General features: G+C 40.1%; 1 protein-coding gene and 1 pseudogene across 1 annotated transcript; both read right to left on the bottom strand.

Moving 5' to 3' along the window:
- Positions 1 to 6,095: 6,095 nt before the first annotated feature.
- On the bottom strand, positions 6,096 to 7,606 carry LOC102873459 (annotated as a pseudogene).
- Positions 7,607 to 14,791: 7,185 nt separating this feature from the next.
- RNASE10 (ribonuclease, RNase A family, 10 (non-active)) lies at positions 14,792 to 15,418 on the bottom strand. The gene has a single exon (XM_006883278.1). It carries the CDS (start codon positions 15,416 to 15,418, stop codon positions 14,792 to 14,794), a length of 627 nt encoding a protein of 208 aa, XP_006883340.1.
- Positions 15,419 to 18,012: the final 2,594 nt, after the last annotated feature.

The following is an 18,012-nucleotide window of genomic DNA, read 5'->3' as shown; positions in this document are numbered from 1 at the left end:
AGGTAGGTTGTGTTTTTCTAAGTATTTGTCCATTTCTTCTAGATTTTCATATTTGTTTGAGTATAGTTTTTCATAGTATTCTAATGTTAGCTTTTTTATTTTAGTTGGGTCTGTTGTGATGTTACCTGATTCATCTCTTATTCGGACATTAATCTTAATACAATGGGACAAATAACAATAACAAACTTAAAAACCAACACAATCAACACAAACACAGCCTTCTGCTTTGGGCCTTACAAGCCTTTTTCTTTTTCTTCTTTCTCTTTCTAAATCATGTTTTTAACTGTAAATCATTTCCTGGAAAGAACGCTGTTTGGGTCAACACATGCCAATTAAGAGAAAATAATAATTCAGGACCACATCTCCTTAAGAAGGCTATTTCTAAAGATAGCATAGGCTGTTTGCTGCCCTCAGTTTTAACCTTCTTTAATGTAATATCACTTAATTTATATGCATGCAAAGATTCAGCCATCTCTCTTTGCAAAATCCTTTCATTATGAGTACAATCACACGCAAGCATCGTTACCATTCTTATTAAAGTCTATACTGGCTGAAAATCAATAGAAATGTGTTCTTATTTTTTATGTATTCTTCATAAATCTCTCATAACATTATTCCAAGTTTTAAAATTTAACTGTGCTCTACCTACTGACTTTACCTTGTAATGTTTCTGTATATACTGAAACAACTGCAAGAAAGATTTTTCTTTTACCTTTACCCTTGAACTTCTAAGTGATTCTTTTAAGAGAAAAATATATTGAGCTTCAGAGAGTGGGGTTCACTTCGGCCTCTGAGGTTTTGGAGTTGTTGGTTTTTTGGGTTTTTTTCAATCCATTTGCTTTAGAGGGTGGGTAAAGTCCCCATGATTCCTCGCCCCACCAGTTCTTCCCTTGATTTTGTCCTTCAAGGGGTGAGAGAATCCTCATGAAACTTTTTCTTACTTCAATCTTTGACTTCTAAGGGATGAGGATTTCCTCATGACCCTGCCTTTAATTTTCCCAAAAGTTTCACTTACCCTGAGCTAATTCCTTTTCAGTTTCCTTGTGTCAGAGACAGAGAGAGAGAGAGAAAATACCACCTCTTCAGGTCTCTGATCCAGGTGCCAAAATGTTGTCTACCAAAGGAAAAGGACAGAGACTGGGACACACAGGAATGGGGGGTCAGGCCAGAAAGTGTGAAGGCAGGGGTCTAACCGCTGGGAGAACTGCAGCCCCTATGCTATGCCTTTCTGGGTTTTTATTGAGAATCATCAGGAAGGTAAACAAAGAAAAACCACAAGGGAGTAATAAATAAAAACAAAGAATCATGGGGAACTCTTTTGTAAATAAGGCCAGTTTCTTCTCTATTGTTTACCCTATGCTTATCTCAGGAGGGAGGGATTAAATAAATACAAACTAAGAATTATGTAGACTATTAAGGATTGCCTTAGTGTTACAGGGTGAATTCCAAATTGTATCAGCCTCTCTTTATCCTGACATAGCATTCGGTTTATTGTTAATATTAAATTTTATATTCCGCTTCCCATACCTGATAGCAGATTTACCTAATGCAATTTGTCTTTTGATCTCTTGACTGCTGGTGCCAAGAGTGTGAGGTATGGAGAAAGAATACACATTTCCTCATTTTAGCTCAGTCACAAAAGGACAAATACTGTATAGTGCCACTGTTGTAAAACGGGACTGACATTGGAGTAGGGGGTGGGAGGGGACTGAGAAAGATGGGATGTACACTGCACTGAAATAGATGGGGGAGAAAACTGTTTAAAAGGAATATATGACTAGGTATTATTGTCATAACAAGAGTCCAGAATGAAGGCTGCATAGTGGGATGGACTTGGGGGGAGGATTGTATAACAATGAAAGAATTTTTCTTTTACTTTTCAAAGAGAGGGGTGAACTGGGAGGGAGGAGTGGCAGGGAGGAAAATGCAACAATGAATGAATGAAAATTCTCAGTCTCTGTAAACTTTCATTAAAATTAATAATAAAAAAATTTTAAAAACCAACAAAAACATGCAGTGTTCCCTTTATCTGTTCATATAACAGCTTTTTGGTCTAGGTATATATAGGTTTTCTGTGAACATAATTAAATGTTTTGCTGCTAGTAGCTCTTTGTAACACAACTCATTGCTTGGATTTGCTTTTCTGTTCTTTCAAATTTAAAATTGCTTAGTGAATTCTTCCCTTTTAATTATCCCACTCCAGCTCTTTTCACATTCTATTATAATATTTTGCTTTGTCTTCTCAAGCTATCCTTTGAAATAGTTCAATCTCTCTGACTTCGGCATTATTTTTTCCCTTTTTTGTTTTTCTTTTCTTTTTAAGTTAATTTTAATAAAAGTTGACAGAGACTTAGGGTTTCCAGTCATTGTTGTGCTTTTCTCCCTGCCCACCTCCTCCCCTCCAATTCACTTTTCTCCTTGAATAGTAAAAGAAAAATTCTTTCATTGATATGCAATCCCTCTGCCCCATACTCCTCCAAAGTCCACTCCACTGTGCAGCCTTCATTCTGGACTTCTGTAATGACAATAATACCCATTCATATATCCCTTTTAAACAGTTATCTCCCTCATCTGTTTCAGTGCAACATCATCCCTCCCCTCCTTTTCTGTATTCCCTCAACCCTGATGTCAGTACCATTTTACAACAGTGGCCCTATGCAATATTTGTCCTTTTGTGACTGAGATATTTCACTCAGCATAATGTCCTCCCGGGTCATCCACTTTGCATAATATTTCATTAATTCCTTGTTTTTCAATGCTGCATAGTATTCCATTGTGTGAATATACCAGAGCTTTTCTATTCATTCATTTGTTGATGGGCACTTGTGTTGTTTCTAGCTCTTGGCTATTGTGAACAGAGCCACAATAAATATGGGTGTGCATATATCTGCTTAGATCGCAGTTATGATTTCTTTAGGGTAAGACTTCAACATTAATTTAATTAATTAATTGGTTTGTAGTTTAGTGTGTAGTTCAGCACTTGTCTATCAGTTTACTGTAGTAAGGTAACTTGTGGGTTGCTGTAATGCCAGAAGCTATGTCACCAATGTTTCAAGTGCCAGAAGGGTCACCTATGATGGACAGAATTCAGCAGAGCTATCAGATTCAGACAGACTAAGAATAGGCTAAGGCCATCGCTTCTAAAATAACAGTCCTCTGGAAACCCTATGAAGGTTAAACAAATCATTGTTAGCTGCTGCTAAATTACCTTCACTGATGACAACCCCACGTACAATGGAACAATATGCTGCCCTATTCTGTGCCATCCCCATGAACAGGTTACAGATTGGATCATTTTGTTCTATGGAGCTTTCATTTATTTTTGGAAGTAGATCTCCAAGTCTTCCTACTTACCTGTGAGGAATAAGGATGCTAGAATAAAAGATTAAGTTTAACCCTGTCAATGAAGGAAGGAAGAAAAACAAAACACACCACACACACAAAACCCAAATCTGAAATACAGTCAAACACTAATATTTTTATAAGGATATTTGTGGATGCCCATGGGTATATTATGTTGTTATTTTGATTCTTTTTTGTATACTTGATTAAATAAACATGTATATTAACTTTTTCTTTTTTTTTTAAAGAAACCAGAGAATTCATTCTCCATGGTAGCACTCACTTTACAGGTCAGGTATGAAACCTGTGCACTTGCACCATCTGGTGGCATATTTGGTACATGTTGTAGATTTTAGGAAGTTCTCTGCATGCTTTAAAATCAGTAACTGTGTGCATCAGGGATGTATCCTTTCCCCATATCTATTCAATCTGTATACTGAACAAATAATTTATGGAGCTAGATTCTATGAAGAAGAATGTGGCATCAGGATTGGAGGAAGACTCATCAACAACCTGCGTTATGCAGATGATACAACTCTGCTTGCTGAAACCAAAGATATAAAAAGCTTGCTGCAGAAGATCAAAGACTACAGTCTTTGATATAGATTACATTTCTACATCAAGAAAACAAAGGACCAATAATGAACACTGCATTTAAATAGATAAGGGAAAGAATTATCTAAAAGAAATATATGATTAGGTATTATTTGCATGACAACAATGCAGAATAAGAGGTGCATAGCAAAATGGACTGGCTGGCAGCATGGGAAGGAGGAAAGAAATTGTGCAACAGTGAAAGAATCTTTTTAAAGAGAAAAGCAAACTATTGGGCAGGGGGCAAGTGAGGAGGAAAATGTGCAAAAGTGAATGAATGGGAATCCAAGTTTTCTGTAAATTTTCATTAAAATAGCAATAATTTTAAAAAAAAATAGAAAACAAAGGTCCTCATCACAGGACCGACAGACAGTCAATGGTACAATAGATGGGAAAAGGATTGAAGCTGTCAATTATTTCATCTTGTTTGGATCAACTATAAACACTCTTGGTACCAGCAGTGAGGAGATTAGACGAATTGCAATGGACTCATCGGTTCATCAGGAACTTCTCCAAAATACTGAGAAGCAGTAATGTCTGTTTGAAGATTAAGGGGCTCCTGATTCAGGCATGGTTTTTTTTCAATCACCTGCTACACATCTGAGAACTGGAGAATGAATAAGGATGACAGAAGAATGATATCTTTAAGTTTTGGTACTGGAGAAGAATACTCAATATCCCATGGACTGCAAAAGAACAAACAGATATGTCTTGAAAAAGGTGCAGCCAGAGTGTTCCTTGGAGGCAAAGAAGGTAAAGCTTCATCTTTCATGTTTTGGACATGTAGAAGGCAAAGCTATTCCTTGAAAAGGGACACCATGCTTAAAAAGATGGAGGGTCAGCAAAGGAGAGGAAAGCCCCCAAAGAGTTAGATTGACTTGATGAGTTCAGCAATGGGCTTGAGTGTTTCAGAAATGATGAGGATGGCACAGGATAGGGCAGGGTTCAGACCAACTGTTCACAGAGTCACTACGAGTTGTACTTAACTCATCAGCACCTAATAACAACAACATTGAAAAAAGAAATATTTTTTTAAAAGAGGAAACATTAGAGCTACCATACAAATGATGTGTTACATTGGATATATTGGGCTGTCAGAATCTCTTTAAAGTGCTAAAGAACAAGGACGTCAGAAAAAGAGTAAGGTATACCTGACCCAAGCCATTATATTTTTTTTTAGAAATATATTGTTAATTTATTAGATTTTTCCACTTTACTGGCTATACAGATTAAACCAAGGCCTTTAGTAACTTATAACTACAGTCCTTTACCAGCTTCAAAGTGACACAAAAAAACATAACATGAAATTTGATTTAGTGGCACAAGATTAGTCAACAGAATAGCCATTAATGTCCCAGCTGTAGTCACTTAGTGCTTTTACAAGAATTCAGTCATAAATGTACAGGCATTCAGCATAATGTGAGGGCTCTCTGCTACTGCTTGGCAATACATTGTTCAAGAAGAACTTGCCAGGTCAGGCCTAATGAAAGAGATCAGCGGACACCATTTTATAGGTAAGCCAAAGCTCTGCTCTGTGTTTGGAATTTGAAAGGCTATGAAAACCATGATCTTGGGCTCTTATTTTTATGCCTCGGCAGCCACTCCTTAGTTTGTCCAACTCCTCATTCATCTAACATCCTCATCGCCATCTGACTTTTTCAGTAAAAATGTTAGTATTTAGGGTTGGGTTCAATATGTGTGGGTGGGTTGGGTGGGTAGATAATTGGGAGGAATGGATAGCTAACAGAGAAGACAGAAAACAGTAAATAAGATGTCCTTCCTGACACCTCTTGGGATGTAAACAGAGCTTGGTGTAAGGAAATTAATTCTGACCAAAAAAATCACAAGAGTGAGTAAAGACAGCTTTTTCATCCATCCTACCCCTAAAGAATTCCCGCCCCCCAAAAAAAATCTATGGACAACCAAAGAGGAAGTAATTTTCACCGTTTCCAAACAGAGGTAATGTGACTCCTCCAGGTAGGTTATTTATATGTAACACTGGTTTCAGAAAGTAGAAGCTTCCTGTCAGCCTGTTGGGACAGGCAGTCCTGGCTACACACTGGAACATGTCAGGTTTTGTGAGTCTGATGTCTGAAGAGTGTTTCAGTTCACTTCCACCGCAGGGCCAGTGGGCTTAGTGATGTCTGGTGGTCAAGGTTTTATCCTTTGATAACAGCAATTGGTCTCGGTTTGGTGGCTGTCTTGCTGATTCCAGCATCATGGCAGGTGTTCACCACATCTGTCACATTCTCGTAGGATCCAGAAGCCTCTTCCATAACCAGTTTAGGTGAGGCATCACGGATTGAAATTCCCATACCCGCCAACTTGTCTAAAACATCCTGGAAATCTAAATTACGTAGGGATTTTGCTCGGGACAATACACAGCCCGCTCCGTGACAGGTGGTTCCAAAGATTTCAGGGATGCCCTGCTCAGTGCTTGTCAGAACATAACTGCAGGTTCTCATGGTGCCTCCAATGAGCACGGACTGGCCAGTGAGCTGGTAATCCACGGGTGGTGAGGAGGGAAAGCCTGGGTGGAGCCCTCCTGTGCACCAGCAGCGTTCGCTCCTTCCCATCCACCACGTGCTGCTCCACCTTGGCAATGTTGTGAGAAATGTCTCAGATCACGTGCAGGTTCATCCAAGTCATCTGGGGTTGTGTTGAAGACCTTGGCAAAAGCCTGGTGGGTCACAAAGGTCGTGGAGGAGCGGTTGACCCAGGCGTAGTTCCCTGCCGCAGCCATGCCCTTCAGGTAGTCCTGACCCCCGGTGGAGGCGATTCCAACACAAGTCAGCTGGTGGTCCTTGATGATGATCTTGTCTCTCTTCACGGCTTTCTCCATAGCTACCAGTGCATCTGAGGCTACTTGGTAGCCCAAGCCTCTGCTCCCGCCGTGGGTCATCACACACACCTGTCCCTTATGGTCGGTGCCTATCTTCTTAGCAGTGTACTTACTGAAAATTTCATCCACAATCTGGATTTCTGTGTAATGGTTGCCTGCACCCAGGGTCCCCAACTGCGGAAGGCCCCTCTTTTTGGCCCTGGCGGAGACCTTGTTGTGGTCGGCCTGCAGCATCCCTCCACACTGCTCACAGTGCTCCTTGTCTTCAATCCAGGCATAGCCCTCCCTCAAGGACCAGCCCACACCCATCTCCAAGGCCTCCTCCAAGTCTTTGGCATTCATTGGGATGACACCTTTTGACCCCACCCCAACGGGAATGTGATCAAACATAGCCTGGGAAAGCTGCTCCTTCATAGGCTGAACATCACTTTCATCTAAATTGGTTCTCAGCAAGCAGATGGTCACAGTTGATATCAAATCCAACACCACCAGTAAGACCACAGCTTCAGGGCCATTCATATCAAAGGCTGCCATATTCCCAAGAGCAAATCGATAACCGGTGTGAACATCAGGGAGGCCACCAGAACGGTTAACAATCCCAGGTAGGGCTGCCACATTGCCAATCTGCTTCATGGCTGGCAGGAAGCCACCCACACCACCACCTCAACAGGCATTCTGTAACTCTTCAAACATTAATTTCTCCAAAGAATCATTAACATTGAAAACGCCTTCCACCCGCATGTTAGGCGCAAAGCCCTTCTTGATCCTCCATCAATTTTTGTTGATTTTACCCAAGAACTGCAACTCATCATTGTAGCTGCGACTCATGGTGGTGACAACAGTGGTAGAGATTTGTAGACCCACTCTAAAAAAGCAGCAGATGTGCCACTGTTAGCCATTGTACTTTCAATTGCTTTGTATGCATATGAAAGTTGTACAGTGAATGGGAAAGATCATTGAGGAATAATTGCCTTTGGATAGTGGTGTTGGCCAAGACTATGCTGTGGAGTGCCAAAAGAACAAACAAATCCATTTTGAAGGAAGTACAACTAGTATGCTCCTTAGAGGCAATGATGGTGAGACTTTGCTTACATCCTACAGTATACTGTCAGGGAGGGCCAGTCCTTGGAAAATGATGTCATGCTTAGAAAGGTAGACTTGGCCACATCTGATCTGAATTTTTTGTTATTGGTTGCTTTTGGTTTCTAGACTGTAGCTAACAGTATCAAAGTGATGAAAAAGGATTTATAGAATGAATGTTACTTTAATGTGGTTATTTTATCATCCCACTCATTCTAGGAAATTAATAGCATTAGAGATTTGCAATAAGAGCTTAGGAATACAGTTCCAAACATTAGCCTAAAACTAGTGTAAAAAACTTGACATCGTCAGACTTCCTTCAATCCTATATAAATAGGAAGTGGTGTACTATACCTCCAAGTATGCACTCAATTTTCCCTCAAGGTACCTTCCTTTTAGCTTAAATCACTATCTTCCTGTTCACTTTATTTATTTCCCTAAATCCAGTCTTTATCTGATTTAATAAAAACTCAAAGTCAAATCCACTACCATCTAGTTGATTCCAATTCACAGTGCCATTAGGGCAGAGGAGAATTTTCCCATAGGTTTCCAAGGCTGCAAGTCTTTACAGAAACCAACTGATGCTCTTTTTCCTGAGAAGCAACTAACAGATTTTTACTGACCCGTTGGTTAGTAGTTGTCATTAGGTGTCACAGAGTTACCTATGACCCTACAAAGAACAGATCTGAACTCTGCTCCATCCTGCACCACCCATACCATCTCTAATATCTGGAGCCCAGTTGTTGGGTCAATCCATCTTGTTGAGGACATTACTCTCTTTCTCCAACTCTCCAAATTTCTTGCCATGATATCTTTTTCCAAGGCCTAGATCATCCTGATAACATGTCCCCAGTATGTGAGATGAAGTGTGAAACTTCATTCTTGCTTCTAGGAGCACTCTGTTTACACTTCCTCCAAGACAGATTTATTTGCTCTTTTGTCAGCCCATGGGATATTCTGTACTCTTCTCCAAAACCACAACCTAAAGGCATCATTTCTTCATCTGTCATCTTTATTCATTGACTGTGAGATGCATATAAAGACCATAGCATGGATCAAGTGCACATTAGTTTTTAAACTGAGGTCCTTGCACTTTGGAGAGGTCCGTAACAGAGATTTTCTCAGTGCAACACATCTTTTGATTTCTTGACTGCTACTTCCATGGATGCTGATTGTGTATCTAAGCAAAATGAAATATTTGACTACTTCAGTCTTGTCTCAATCTATCAGGATGTGTTGCCCGTTGGTCTGGTGGCAAGAATTTTTGTTTTATTGATGTTGAGATGTATATAATCTGTGTTGAAACCTATAGTCTTTGATTTTGCAATAAGTTCATCAAGTTTTCTTCACTTTCAGCAAGCAAAGTTGTGCTGTCTGCATAAGGCAAGTTGCTGATGAATCTTTCTGCAATCCTGATGCTATGTTCTTCCTCATATAGCTTAGCTTCTCAAATCATTTGCTCAACATATAAAGTTGTGGCCCAAGGGACAGAATTGCTGATGCCAGATGGATCTTAGTTGAAAGCCCAGAATGCCAGAAAGATATTTATCTGTGTTTGATTTACTAGGCAAAGGCATTTGACAATGTGGATTGTAACAAATTATGTAATAACGTTGAAAAGAATGGGAATCCTAGAACACTTAAAATTGCTCAAGTAAAGCCTATACCTAAACTAAGACACTGTTTTCCAAATAGAGTAAGGGAATACTTCACAGTTTGGTCAGTAGCTAAACATTTTAACTACCATACCACCAAGGTTCCTTTTTACCAGGTTGTTCAGTGCCATCCAGTCAGACTCATAGTTGACCCTCTAATTGGTTTTCAGAGGCAGTAAACTGCACAGGAGGAGATTGCCATCTTTCTTCTCCAGAGCAGCTGGTAGACTAGAACTATATGGCTTTGGGATTGCAGCATGTCTTAACACTTGACCACCAGAGCTCCCTTCTACCAGGTACTAAAACCTATTTCTAATAAAGTACCAGCCCACCTGCTCCTTGGAGATTTGAATTACTTTCTGTCTACCAATTGGAATCTACTTTGTAAATGTGAAAAGCAGGAAAAGAAAAGTACTGTGGGTAGGGTGCCAGCTGCAGGGGCAGGAACAATGGGCAAATTATGTGTTGTATTAAATAATAACTCTCCCCTTTGAATTACTTTTAGCCCCATCAGGAATAAATCTCTGCCAGAAAATATAACTTTACTATCTTGAGAGAGAAAAGGTTCAGCTGGATCTCTTCTGTCTGGAAAGAGACATTTGACGGATGCAAGGTAGAGAATCCATGTCAAGAAGACTTGATACATGACCCATTAAGCCTGGATTTAGGCCAAAGCAGGGATTCCCTTAGGGAGTACGTGCCTCTAGCCTAAACTTTTCTTCGGGGTAATGGAGTCAGGAGCGCTGCATACATAAACACAGTTTTAAATGTTTTGTAAAATTCATGGGTCCAAGTGAAGTGTAGGAAGCTCTAGTAGCCTAGTGGTAATGAGTTACACTGCTAACCCAAAGGAAGGCAGTTTGATACCAGCTATTCCTTGGGATAAAGATGGCAATCCCCTCTTGTGCCATTTACAGACTCTGACTCAACAGCACATAATCAACAATAAAGCAAAGCTTAGTAATATATGACAGAGATTTATTATGGATGAAGACTCCATACTGGAATTGCAAAGAAGGTTTTCGATGGGGACTGGAAGAGCTGGTGAGATAGACATGAATAAGGTAGAATATTGGCTGTTACGGATTCGTTCTAGGGAAATAATTTCTTGTTCCTTGTAGGTGAGGCATCAGAGAAGGCTGTCCGTCTACCAACTATAGAAGCTGTGTTTTCAGCTCTTGCCACTAGGGGTCTGCAGGGTATTTTCGAAATTGATTCTCTGGCTCTCTAGGATCAGGTAAAGAGCTGACCACTGAGATCTCTCTAAAATGGAGACTGCAGGGGAGAGATGGGTGTACTCACTGGACAGAGTATGGACTTTTAAGTGAGAGGAATTGATGGAGACAGTGTAACCTCGTCTGCTAATAAAAGAATATTAGTAATTTCTGGTGAATCCCAGAATCTCCTTTTAGCTTTTATTTTTTAAAACTATATATTGTGACAGTTTCTAGAGCAAACTGGTTTTCCACTCAACAATGTACATTATGTTCCATGACATTGGTTGTAATCTGTACATTATAACATTCTTGACACTTTCTTCTTACATTTCTTGCTTCAATTTATCTTTCTTTCCTATCCCTTCCTGCTTTCTTAGCTTTAACACTGGACAAATACTGTCTTTTAATCAGGTGTGGTTGCTTATTCTAAGGTCTATATTACTTTGTAGTGTAATCAATCACCTTACAGATCTGTTTACTATCTGGTTGAAACTTGTGTCTGAAGAATGATTTCCGTTTCAGGCTTAACAGGTGCTTAAGAGTCAGAGTCTCCAAGGTCCCAGCAGTCTCTATCAGAACAGGAAATCTGGTCTTTTTTGTAATTTTTAATTATTTTGCATTTTGGTCCACGTTTTGCCCCAGGATTATCAGTGTCATTTTTCTATGATCCTTTCAGAGCAGTCAGCAGGGGGAGCTGGGTACCATCTAGTTCTTCTGGTTTTAGGATTGTGCAGATTGAAGTTCAAGTGGTCCATTAAAACTTTGGACTAATAATCTTTTACTGTGTTCATTCTTTCTTGTACTCCAGAAAGAGCATAACTGTGTTTTAGCTGTTTACGTGTAAGAGTTTAATACTGCTACCCAGTTGCTACTCACCAAAGCAGGATATAGATTATTGTCTTTGTCGGCCCTTATTTTTTAAAAAAATTTCATATTGATTTACCTCCAAAGTTAGTATACATTGTTTTTCACCCTGGATCTTTCCCCTTTCCTTTATTCACCCCTCCCTCCACTCATCAAATTGTGTGACTCTATGATTAAGCACCGCCCCTTGGATCTTTATACTCGTTCTACAATAATGGTTTTATACAGTATTTGTCTTTATGAGACTGAGTTAGTTCACTTAGCATAATGTTCTACAGTCCCTCCTATATTAGGTAGTAATTATAGTAGTAATTTACAAAATCATTGCTCCTACATACTGCATAGTATTCCATTGTGTGAATGTACCTTAATTTCTCAATCCATTCCATTGTGGCTAGGCATTTGGGTTGTTTCCGTGGTTTTGCTAAGGTGTATAATGCTGCTATGAACATTTGTAGTTCTTATGTTAACTGGCATTTTGTACCCCCAGAAATTATGGTCCTAAGCTCCCAAACCAAGCAACTCATTCCCTCACAGAATTTGATTATGGTTAAGATGGTTTTGTAATTTTGTGCCCTGTTTGCACAGGTGGCTATATTTAAAGCCCATACAGGCATATGTAGATATCTGCCAAACTTACATTGTAATGGTCTCACTCATAATTCCCATATTGTAATATTTCACCCCATATAATTGTCCTTTGGCTTTTGATTACAATGAAAGGACACAGCCTTTCCACACACTGCTCCTATTCCTAATATCCTTGGTTTATCTCCCAGATAAATTCTTCAACTGGTTGATTTTCTGTGACTCCAACTCTTTTCCCTTCTTTGCTCATCTAACTGCTCTTCTTTTTCTTTGCTTTATCAAACACATTTTCTATTTGCTATTTGGTCCTTCTAAATAATCAAAGAGAATGAGCAGTTTTCCCTTAGGAGTCAGTCTTATGACAGTTCTCACTTCTCCTCACCACTCTGCCCAAATCTAAAACCTCAACCTTCCAGCAGATGCAAATACACTTCTTACCCAACCTCTCTGTCTCTAGAGGCCTTTGTCAGAAAAAGTGAGTCAGTTTTAAAGGAAAATATTAAGTCAGGGAGGCATAGGGTGTAAATGGAAACAGCACATTAAGTGATTATTTGCCTGCAGGAACAAGAAAGTGAAAGTGGGAAAGACATGAAAGAAGAAAGTTTAAAAAGTCAGATCACTCTACTGGAGAAGGAGGAACAATCTCCTCCTGTACCAGTCAGATCTAATTTGACGGTACACACACACACACACACACACACACACACACAAGTCAGATCAAACTAACTCAAAACTTTTCTTTCCACCAATCTTCCATTTTCATGTGTCCCTAAGTCTCGAACATGTTGCTGTCCAGAGCGTAGAGAAAAATGCTAGGAGGAGGAATTCTCAGAAGCAAATCATACCAGGAATCCTTTCAGTGTTTTCCTCAAACTCCTTTTCTTACTTCCACACTGTCTAGCTTTACTATTTCCTGCTTCACTCAAATTCAAAAGAAAGAGGCACAGGTCAACCTCTTGTATCTTCTATTCATCCAACCCCATAGCTATTCCTCCCTTAAGTAGATTTACTCTCTTAGACGCAGAATTTTTCTTCCCATATCCTTCCTTATAAGTCAGCACCCTGGCAAACATCAAAGGAAAAGAAGGGCGGAATGAGAAAAGACTGCCTTCAGTCCTGTTCATTTCACACCCAAAGCACTATTTTACTTTCCTTCCTAGTTTGGAAAAATTACTTTCTCTCTTATTGACCCCGCCCCCCCAACCTAACCGCTTCTTTTAATCTCCCAGAAATCTTTGGTTATATGTATCTAGCATAAAATAAGTGATTGAATGTTTTAAAAAATATCTGATAAAGGGGAAAGGAGGAACTACCTAGAAAGATTAAAAGAACAGAACAAACAGGAGAGATTAAAAAAAGAAGTAAGAAAATAATGACACGCATGCGGTAAAAAGTGTGAAGAAATAAGAAAGACTAGAGAAAAAAAGGTGAGGGTACACAAAAGACGAGGTTAAGAGGACAGGAGAAGAGCATGGACAGTAAAAGGCTACGAGAGGCCAGGGCTGGAGAGAAAAGACAGACTGATATTACTTTAAAACTAAGGCTAGGACTCAGACCAGGGGCTCTGTGAATGTTTTTCAATCCAGTGTCAAAGAAAACACAGAAATAATAAGAAATGGAGATTGTAAACAGAAACAACAACAAACATTTAAACCATCTTTGAAGAAAGGAGAACCAGCCAGTAATTAGATCCAGGAGTAATGGGAGAAACAAGAGAAGGCCAGCATACTACAGACTCTCCTAAGAACGAGCTTGTGGCCTCAATTAAGGGGACTGCATAAAGTCTGTGTCTTAAAGAAGAGCAGGAGATGTCCCCTGAAAAAGAGTCTAAGAGAAAAAGAGTGCTGACTTTGCCCACACATATACTCTACCTTAATAGCAGACCCACACGCAGACGGGGCTTCTCTGTTTTTCCCAACTCAGAAAGAGAAACACTTATCTATGTGTCTCTCCAATTGTGCCCAGAGATCAAACTAAAAAAAAAAAAAATCACTATCATCGAGTCCATTTCAACTCATAATGGCCTACCATTGGGTTTCTGAGGTTGTAAAACTTAGCGGGACGAGACTGCCCATCTTTCTCCCAAAGACTCACTGGTGGATTCAAGGGCCTTTTATGCATGCACTCTCCAGCACGACAGCACGACACGCTACAGACTGCATCCACTGCCAGGTGGACAGGGCTGAGGAGGTCTGTATAATTGCTTGGAGGTTCAGAATGGAGGAGCAGGAAAGGATATTGATAAAGTTGTTATTACATGCTGTCCAGTTGACAACAACCCTATGACCAATGAATCTGAACCTTACCCTATCCTGTACCATTCTCACTATCTCCAACACACTTGAGCCCACTGTTTCAGTAACTGTGTCAACCTATCTTGTTGAGAATGTTAAGTTCTTCAAGTTCAAATTAGAAATAAATCCAGACCAGTAAAGAAACTGCTGACTCAAACTACAATAAACAAACAGCTGACTAGGAAACAGGGCAGTTTGTTGCTTATCTTTTCATAAAGGGTAGGTTAGTCCCTTTTCCCAGGACCTTCTCTGGACAAAATGCTAGGAGAGAGCAAGATGAGAAAGAGGAAAGAAGGAGGAAGAGGCCGAGTTACATCACCATCTCTGCCATAAGTGGGGCTTCATGTCATTACAGGTTATAAGGATGAACTTTTGAAGCATGAAAGTTACATAGTTGCAGTGTGGAGTGAGCTGGCCTGCTTTGGACAACTTACAGTGTGTTACATCAAAAGGGCGGGAGCTTCTGTGACACTTTCCCCCTTTGAGCTCACAGGCAACAACTGGATTCTTACAGACAGAATTGACCGTGTCTTCATCCTCATGGATGAAGGTGTACTGGGCTAAGCAGGTCTGATTGGATGTCTTCATCTTGTGGGCCATCAAGTTATTGCACTCCCTGGACAACAGGTCATGCTCAACGGAGTCTTTGCTGCTCTGACCTGAGAGAACATTAGACCTGAGCATCTTGTTATTCCCAACCTCATCTTCATTGGAGATAGTCTCTTCCCGCTGGGCTTCTGGTTGGGTGATAATCACCGGATTTTCTGACAGTAAGGTGTCCTCAGCCCTGCCATAGAAGTTACCGGCCCAAAACTTATCCAGTGACTGATCGTTGTCCTCCAGGACTGCAGCGGCCATACGGAGGCCCAAACCCAGCCCCAGCCCCAGGCCTAGCATCAGCAACAGTAACATGAAAAAGATCTGCACCAGCGTCAACTTCATTTTTCCTGGAAAGGAAAAAAGGAGATGAGGATGCAAATTGGCTCCAATAGAGACGTTAGCCTCCCCAGACTTCACAATATAGTCTCTGGGGTCTTTTCTGTCTACTCCAGACTTATTCACACCCCCTCAAAAGAGAGCTCTTTCTTTTTCTGTTTCTCCAGTCCCTCCCTGCCACAACTTTGTGCAATTAGATCTAACCAGGGGAAGTGGTTCTGAAATTGGCCCACATGTGGAAACTAAAGAAAGTTGACACCAATTAACTCTGAAACAGAAATTGTTTCCAAACAGCCAAGGAGAATGGTTGACAAAATAAGTGAGGACCTTTTCTTCAAAAGAAATTCTTCTAGAAAGCTTTATTCTCAGTAAAGGACTGGAGTTACCGTAAAAGACTATCTTTTAGTTTTAACTCCGAATTTACTTTTGCTAATTCTGCCGTTTTTCTTCTTACTACTCTTCTCACAAAAAAAAACCAAAACAAAACAAACACCACCACCCCCCAAAAAAAACCAAGAAAAACCAAGAAGAAGGAGAAACCACCTTAGTCTAGTCCCACTTCTAAGCTGAGGGTGAAGGGGAATGTCCACCCTTACATCTCAGGCTCCTGGCTAGAGCTCCGTCTTGGAATGACAGATTCCTTTCACTACTGGAGAGTTTTTAGTGCCTCAGTACTCACTGCTATCAACAATCTAAAGAAAATCAAGCAATGGATCTACTGGAGTTTCCCTACTGCTAACAAGGAAAAGAATACATTTTGAGACATTTGATAAAATTAAACTAGTCTGTGGATTAAAGAAAGTATCATATCAATGTTTAATATGCTAAATTTAAAGAGTATACAAGTATTTTCAAGAATTTTTTTCTTAGAACAGCAAAATGTATGCCATCTATTCTCACAGATTTCAGAAAACATTATGTGGATATTTGTACAGAGACATAGATTTATGGAGAGAAAGAGATTGAGCAAACAAATGTAGCAGAACTTTTTTTTAAAAATAAAGTATCTGTTTAAAAGGTATTTAGGAGTCCACTGTATTAGTTTTGCCAGTTTTTCATAAAGTTGAAGATGTTTTTAAAAAAGCTATGAAAGTTTCCTGTGTTAGTCCCTGTGGCTTACCTACAAACCTCAGTAGCTTCAAAGGTTCTCTTTTCCTCCCCTTCCCCAAGCTCTTAGCTCCCAGGCTTCCCTTCTCACTGAACAGCGCCCTGGAGTTTGGTCTTTAGCAAAATGGTCATCTCCTGGTGGTCCAAGTACTCTTAAGCACAAGCTTATTCCCTAAGGCCACTACCGTACTACGCCCACATCTGCCATTGAATAAACCCATTTAGCCAATTCTTTCTACTCCCACAAACACTTTTAAGTAAGGCCACTGACTTGAATTTAATTGGCATTCAGATAGATCCAATCATTCAACACAGGAAATGTCTCCAGGCTGGAAAACTGCAGACAGGCTTGTTTTTGTCAGTCTCAGGCTTGTTGTGTAACCTCTGAGTTACACCCACCATCCTGTGGCATAAAGCCATCTGACCTTGCCCATTAATTCCAAATTCAGCAATTTCCTTTTATGATCCACTTGTACTTCCTTTAATTCTTTTCTGTTATTTATGGAATGTCAAAAATCTTTGGTCTTTATGTTAGCTCATTTCTTCAACACAGATACTTTGCTTTTCACATTTTCAGGGCTTCATTTGCAGATTTGGAGTGAGCTAATCATGAATTTTCACATGTCTTGAAAAAAACCTAATTTGGTTTGAAAATGAGACAAAGTAACTGAAATGTATAGCTGTGGAGTCAGAACTGATTTGTAGCTGACACTTCACTGGGTTTCCAAGGTCATAAATGACATGGGTGGAGATTACCCATCTTTCTCCTGCATTGCCGCTAGCAAATTCAAACCACTAGAGAGACAAGATTTTAGAGTTAGCAGCTCAACTCCCTACCAGAATATCAACAAAGTCTGTTTCATCTCTCCATTCTCCACTACCTGGCTAATAGGGAGCTCTTGTGGCCTAGTGGATGAGGGGTTGTGCTGCCAATTCAAAGGCAGGCAGTTCTAATTCACCAGCTGCTCCAAAGGAGAAAGATGGGCAATCTCCTCCCATTCAATTTACAGTCTCTGTAAACCCACTGCAAGGTCAGCTATGAGTGGGTTGCAACTCAAAAGCACACAACAACAACAAATTTTGCTAATAGTAGCACTTACCTCAGAAAGAATTTGTGAATGTTTTATAAAACACTAATTGAGACAATCTGCATTATGCAGATGACACAAACCTGCTTGCTGAAACTGAGGAAGACCTGAAGCTCTTGCTGCAGAGGGTCAAGGACTGCAGCCTCCAATATGGATTGAGGCTCAATATCAAGAAGACAAAGATTCTTACCACTGGGCCAATTGGCAGCATCAGGATGGATGGTGAAGAGACTGAGATTGTTCATAGCTTTAGTTTGCTTGACTCCACAGTCAACACTCTTGGCACCAGCAGCCAAGAAATTAAAAGACATATTGCCATGGGAAAGTCTGCTGTTAGGGACCTCCCCAAAGTACTGAAGAGCAATGGTGTCTCTCTGGAGACCAGGGTGCATCTGATCCAGGCCA

The sequence above is a fragment of the Elephantulus edwardii genome, unplaced genomic scaffold (assembly GCF_000299155.1).
Source record: "Elephantulus edwardii isolate Elephantulus edwardi_28Jun2011 unplaced genomic scaffold, EleEdw1.0 scaffold00026, whole genome shotgun sequence".
Classification (NCBI taxonomy): Eukaryota; Metazoa; Chordata; class Mammalia; order Macroscelidea; family Macroscelididae; genus Elephantulus; species Elephantulus edwardii.
This window is presented reverse-complemented; position numbering and strand designations above follow the sequence as displayed.

Bases quoted from the DNA above. Each gene is read 5' to 3' on its own strand.
- RNASE10 (XM_006883278.1), bottom strand. From the start codon at position 15,418: ATGAAGTTGACGCTGGTGCAGATCTTTTTCATGTTACTGTTGCTGATG.